The sequence below is a fragment of the Bison bison genome, unplaced genomic scaffold (genome assembly GCF_000754665.1).
Source record: "Bison bison bison isolate TAMUID 2011002044 unplaced genomic scaffold, Bison_UMD1.0 scf7180017864490, whole genome shotgun sequence".
NCBI lineage: Eukaryota > Metazoa > Chordata > Mammalia > Artiodactyla > Bovidae > Bison > Bison bison.
The window spans coordinates 8,221,522-8,227,681 of NW_011495049.1; the positions used below are offsets into that span (position 1 = coordinate 8,221,522).

Genomic DNA, 6,160 nt, shown 5'->3' on the forward strand with positions numbered 1-6,160 from the left:
AGGTCTGTCTAGTCAAAGCTATGGTTTTTCCAGTAGTCCTATATGGATGTGAGAGTTGGACTATAAAGAAAGCTGAGCACCAAAGAATTGACGCTTTTGAACTGTGGTGTTTGGTTAGGGTTAGAAGACTCTTGAGCGTTCCCTGGACTGCAAGGCTATCAAATCAGTCAATCCTAAAGGAAATTGGTCCTGAATATTCATTGGAAGGACCGATGCTGGAGCTGAAACTCCAATACTTGTGGCCACCTGATAGGAAGAACTGACTCATTGGAAAAGACCCCTGATGCTGGGAAAGACAGATGGCAGAAGGCGATGAGAGAGGATGAGATGGCTGGATGGGAAGTTTGAGTAAGCTCCAAGAGTTGGTGGACAGGAAGGCCTGGCGTGCTGCATTCCATGGGGTTGCAGAGTTGGACAGGACTGAGCGACTGAACTGAACCCTCGTGGAAAGACAATCACACAGTTGTGACAAGTGTAAGCACAAATGTGAATTTGCGATCAGTGGTTTGTGTTGGGAGGAGTAGCAGGCAACCTACTAGATGCTTCCTGAAGATAGATAGGGAATGCAGGTTTGAGCAAGTAAGAGGTCAGTGATGCTAAGCAGGCAGAAAACACAACAGGGTCTCCTATGCCACAGTAAGGATTCTGTTCTTGATGTAAAGATAGAAAGCCTAAAATCTCCATTTTCCAAATATCCTGAAAGTCGCTCAGTTGTGTCCAACTCTTTGTGACCCCATGCGCTATACCAGTCCATGGAATTCTGTAGGCAAGAAAACTGGAGTGGGTAGCCTTTCTCTTCTCCAGGGGATCTTCCCAACCCAGGGATGGAACCCAGATCTCCCATATTACAGGTGGATTCTTTACCAGCTGAGCCACAAGGGAAGCCCAAATATCCAAAACATAACCTAACACTAGACTTTGACGAGAGAACAAATTAACTTATACCTGATGTTGCCAAAAGCACTTCTTCAGACCACAGATTTTGTAAGGCTAGTTATCATTTCTTCCTATGGAAATTTTGAAAGCAATCTGTGGGCAGGAGATCCCTATGCACCCAACTAACATCTAAGCTTCAATTATCAAAATGTAAGCCATCTAGACCATTTCTACCTAGACACTTCCATTAGTGTGCCTCAAAGTAAATCTCAAGATCAAAAATCTACTTTAGTGACAAGCTCAAGACACGTAAAACCTAGACCTTAACTGGTCTCCCTTACTTTCCCTCTCTGCCTTAATCTGCTTGGCATACACATTAACACCTACCTACTACATCGTGTAATGCCTAAGTTTTGCTACTGTAAACTCAATTACAACATGTTGATGGCCTTTAGGTAAAATGAAATCAGTAAGAGCAGAGAGTAACCTGGGCATAGTATATACAATATTGGATCCTTAAGGAGGTAAGATCCAATGTTTCTCAAGATTTCAAAATGATTCCTACTAGCAACTCTTTTGAGTTTTCTCAACATACTGTACATTTATTTCAGCTTTAACTAATATGGTTTATTCCACAGAGAAAAAAATTTTATGAATCCCATTTACTCTAGAAATAACAGTTTTTCTTGGGTAAGAAAACAGGACACAGAACGTATTTTTGGTATAGGAAAATTTATTACTATCGTGCTTTCATCATCAAAATTTATGATCTTGGTCTTTCCTTCTTGCCTTTGTATAAAGCCAAAAGAGAGACATTGGCTACTTTGACAACCTTAAAGCGGACTCCAGGAATGTCACCAACAGCATGACCTTTGCGACCAAATCCAGCAACCAGAACTTCATCATTTTCCTGGAATAAAACCAACAGTTTACTTCTGGTGTAAGTGGCAATCACCCAAAACACCCATCCATCCTATAAACAACTGGGGGAAACTCCCCTAAAAGTAGAAGATAACTACAACACTCACCTCAATAAAATTCAAGCAACCATCATTGGGTACAAAAGCAGTGATCTTTTTGCCATTCTTGATTAGCTGAACCCTGACACACTTCCTGATGGCAGAATTTGGCTGTTTGGCTTCAACTCCTCTGAAACATAAACAGCACAAGAGTGACTTGGCTTTCTGAAAAGGGACACATTTTACTTCATGAAGTACAAAGCTTATTAGAAACTGTAGTATTCCTACCTTTTCAACATAATCTTAAATCCCTAACTTACAGCTAAGTTTTCCTTTAGTGTTAAATTCATCAGACTAACATCAGGGCAAACTTATGGTCTCTTTACAGCGATAAAACATGAACCAAGAGCTAGAGCTAGAAATAATGGATTCAAATCCTCATTACATTTGATGGGGCCACACAAAATTATCCTTTGGTAAAGTCAAAAAACAGTTGAGTGTTGGCAAATCCATGTGGCTCAATCTTAGCTGTATAACATTAGGCAAGTAACTTCTCTCCATGTTTTGTCAAGTGGAAACTTGGGGAGTGCCAAGATGAAGTAGCTGATGGGCGCAAACTGCTGAAAAGTTCCACGCTCATTAAGCTCTCAGAATGTCCCTTGTTTATGGTTACTTTCTCTCCTCCGATGTCACCCCAATTCCTTCTAAAGTAGTATTAAATGCTTAAAAATCTTCCGGGCTTATCTAACGTTCCAAAAAACGTGGACACACAAAATCCTAGAAGTTACATCAATCTTTAAGTGCATTTATCCCGAGTTACCATACTAAAACCATGAAGGAGCCAACAATGGACTTTCACTTACACTTTTTCCAGCACAATTCCCTTAGCGTGAGAAGCGCCGCCAAAAGGGTTGGCCTTCAGGGCTGTGCCCAGATGTGCTTTCTTGTACTGCTTATCATGCCACTTCTGGTCTCGTCGGTGGCTACGGAGCTTCCTGGCAGTACGAAGACCGCGACACTTGCCTAAAAATCACAATCACCTTAGATTCCCCAGTAAAATCACCCACGTTTTTTTTCCCCACATTATCTCAAGTACTAGCCTCACCTAGACTACCGGCTGGTAGGCTCTGACATCATACCTTGCCCCATGGGCCAAACCACAAAGTTCCCCTTGAATCAACTAAGACGTGGAAACAAGTGCTCCAACGGCTACACTTTCTCAGAGGGACGAAGCCCCGCGCCATTGCTCGGGGGAAGCTGCGGCGCTCCGGCTCCCCTCTTAACTCCGGCTCTGCGACACCCAGGCCCCTTTCCCGCCGGGCCATGTGGCTGCAGCAGCGGCGCTCCCCCGGCGCTTCCCACCGGCCCTTCCCATGGCTCTCCCTCACCGCTCTGTTTCCTATTTTCCCGCCGGTCCCCGAAACCCCAAGCTGCACGTGCAGCCCACTCTGTCCAGCAGAGAAGACAACTCACCCATCCTGCCGGCGCCACGGGCCTGAGCGAAAGAGAGAGGAAGCGCAGGAAGGAGCCACAAGCCCCCGCGAGCAAGCCCCGCCCATCCGAGGGCCCTTGAGGCTGTCTGCGCCGCGCCTGATCCCGGCTGCCGCCCCTCGGTACAAAGCGACAAGCCTGCACCACTTTCCAGAATCTGCGTCTTATCTAATTTGTGTGCGATTCGGGAATATCTAATGTTCGCTATGGTTTATTTCTTTTTATGCGAATACCGCGGACGGAGGGAATCGCGACTACCAATCCCAGAAGCCTTTGCATGAGCCCGGCGCCCGGCGCAGGCGCTCTGAGCAAACGCGCGGGGCGGGCTCTGAGGCGCTGAGTGAGAGGCCCAGGGCGACTGCGTGTGGTGGGGTGGGCACCTTGTGCTTGTAGTTCGGAAAATTAGACCTCAGAAGACCCTTAACTCCTACTCAACAAGAAGCACGGTAAATTGAAAAACATTTAGTGAAGCAAGGTGATGTAGTATTTAAAAGCTCACTCTTAGTGAGAGACCAAACCAAAGCTGCTGTTTTAGTTGTGGAACCTTGATTCTTTGGGTGAACTCAGCTTGTCCTGGAGAGTGAAATAGATATAAAAGTTTTCTGGAGCCTGTCATATTCTGAGATGGCCCACATTCTGTGAAGCGTGTTTCTCTCTAAATAAATCCACTTCTTACCATAAGAAAGAAAAGAAAGCTCTCTGGGATGTTGGTTCATATCACAACTCTTTATAAAAATGTCTTAGATCCTGCCTGCTGTTCCAGGCACTTGGTGATGTAACAGTTAACAAAATAATTAAGGTTTCCTCTCTTAGAAAGTTTATATTCTAGGTATGAGAGGACAAAATATGTGTACTTAAACATAAAAAGATACTTTTACATATTGATAAGTACTATGGAGAAAATGCACCTGGTTCAGTGATTGATGTGGGGAGGCAGGTGGCTGCTCTGGGTAGCGGGTGTTAGAAGTTGTCTCTGGAGATTACATTTGAGCTGAGATGCTAAAGAAAGACATACGTCTAAATAGGTATATGGGTAAAGTCTTCTAAGAAGAGGGATCCTCTAAGTATAGAATGAGGCTGGAACTTTTTAAGAGCTGAGGGATCAGGGAAGAGATAGCTGAGTGCTTGAAGAGTAGTCAACTCTTCGCATGAGGTGGCCAAAGTACTGGAGTTTCAGCTTCAGCATCATCCTTCCAAAGGAATCCCAGGACTGATCTCCTTCAGAATGGACTGGTTGGATCTCCTTGCAGTCCAAGGGACTCTCAAGAGTCTTCTCCAACACCACAGTTCAAAAGCATCAGTTCTTCGGTGCTCAGCTTTCTTCACAGTCCAACTTTCACGTCCATACGTGACCACTGGAAAAACCATAGCCTTGACTAGACGTTAAAAATGGTCCACAACAAAAAATTCTTAAAAAAAAAAACAAAAAAAGGAAAGAGAACCTGAGTAGTGCTTACATTGTTTGGTGGTATAAATGAGTCAGAATCAGTGTTTAAGAGTCGGGGGTCAGACTTCTTGGATTTGATTCCTTGTTTTGTCACTGACAATATAACTTTGTGCAAATCACTTAATCTCTCTGAGTCTCAGTTTCTTTTATTTCTAACTTGGGGATAGTAGGGTTGTTGTGAGGATTAAATGAAATATTACCTGGAAAGCACTTGAAAGAGTGCTTGATATAGAAAAAGTGCTCAGTCAACATAGTTATTATATTTTCAGTGAGTAGAAATTGAACAACATGGCCTTTAACAGTCTTTTAACTTTAACACATACATACCCCCCTAAAAAATTAAGCTTTGAATAACACTCACAACTATTCTTTTATATTCCTTTTGGTTGGGGTAGGAAGTGGAAACAATGAGTTGCAAAGACACAAATTCACATAGAAAAATACAAAAGCTCATCTTTTCATCTCGTATTTCATATTTGATTAGCATGTGAAAGATGTCAAGATATATTGATCCTCTTCTTTAAAACAAAGGAGTTATCTGGATAGAAGTACTAGAAAAGTAACTATGAGTTTTGTTTTGTTTTGTTTTGTTTCTTTTAAGTGATGGTATCCAAAAAGCCATATTTCAGTTTGCAGGGAATGTAACTTGTATTAGTCATAGAACTGTAAAATGCTTGTTACCCAAACTTCCCTACTTAAAGAAATGATGTGCTCTCTGGATAGTCACATTATTTTAATGTTGAACATACTTTACATTTTCTTAGATACTTCAGTAGCCCATTATTGTGTGAAGAGGGATGCCTATGATTTCCTGATCTGATAGGAATCTTGAGAAGTAGAAATTAATGGTCCAAGGGAAATGGGATTTTGGAAACGCTGCATTGAGACTTGATATATTTTGATTTTTTTTCCCCAAGACTGTGACTATGTAGGTTCTTGATATTTCTTTTCTTGACTTCTCCATCATTGACTTCTTTATATCAGGACAATCTGCTCTTTGATCTTGGAAGCCTTGTTGCCTGTTTGGATTGGGTCTATAGTTTGCTATGCTGCTGGACTCCCTGGATTGGGTCCTGACCTGCCTCTGTCAGCCGCGCTGTCTGTAGCATCCCTTGGTACATCCTTTTTGGCCCTACCCTGTCTGCTCTGTGCTGCCATTTGCCCAGTTCAGTTCCGTTCAGTCGCTCAGTTGTGTCTGACTCCTTGCGACCCCGTGAATTGCAGCACGCCAGGCCTCCCTGTCCATCAACAATTCCTGGAGTTCACTCAAACTCACATTCATTGAGTCCGTGATGCCATCCAGCCATCTCATCCTCTGTTGTCCCCTTCTCCTCCTGCCCCCGATCCCTCCCAGCATCAGAGTCTTTTCCAATGAGTCAACTCTTCA

At 43.3% G+C, this 6,160-nt stretch overlaps 1 protein-coding gene across 1 annotated transcript; it reads right to left on the bottom strand.

The window, feature by feature from the left end:
* Window positions 1-1,485: 1,485 nt before the first annotated feature.
* RPS23 (ribosomal protein S23) lies at window positions 1,486-3,415 on the bottom strand. The gene is made up of 4 exons (XM_010863373.1): window positions 3,309-3,415; window positions 2,699-2,858; window positions 1,905-2,025; window positions 1,486-1,786 (listed from the first exon to the last, which is right to left on the bottom strand). The coding sequence occupies exons 1-4, from the start codon at window positions 3,310-3,312 to the stop codon at window positions 1,640-1,642; spliced, it is 432 nt and encodes a 143-aa protein (XP_010861675.1). The 5' UTR covers window positions 3,313-3,415; the 3' UTR covers window positions 1,486-1,639.
* Window positions 3,416-6,160: the final 2,745 nt, after the last annotated feature.

Coding starts and splice junctions, on each gene's coding strand:
- RPS23 (XM_010863373.1), bottom strand. Junction 2,026..2,698: donor GGAATTGTGCTGGAAAAAGT/GTAAGTGAAAGT, acceptor TTTATGTTTCAG/AGGAGTTGAAGCCAAACAGC. Junction 1,787..1,904: donor GTTGCTTGAATTTTATTGAG/GTGAGTGTTGTA, acceptor GTTTTATTCCAG/GAAAATGATGAAGTTCTGGT.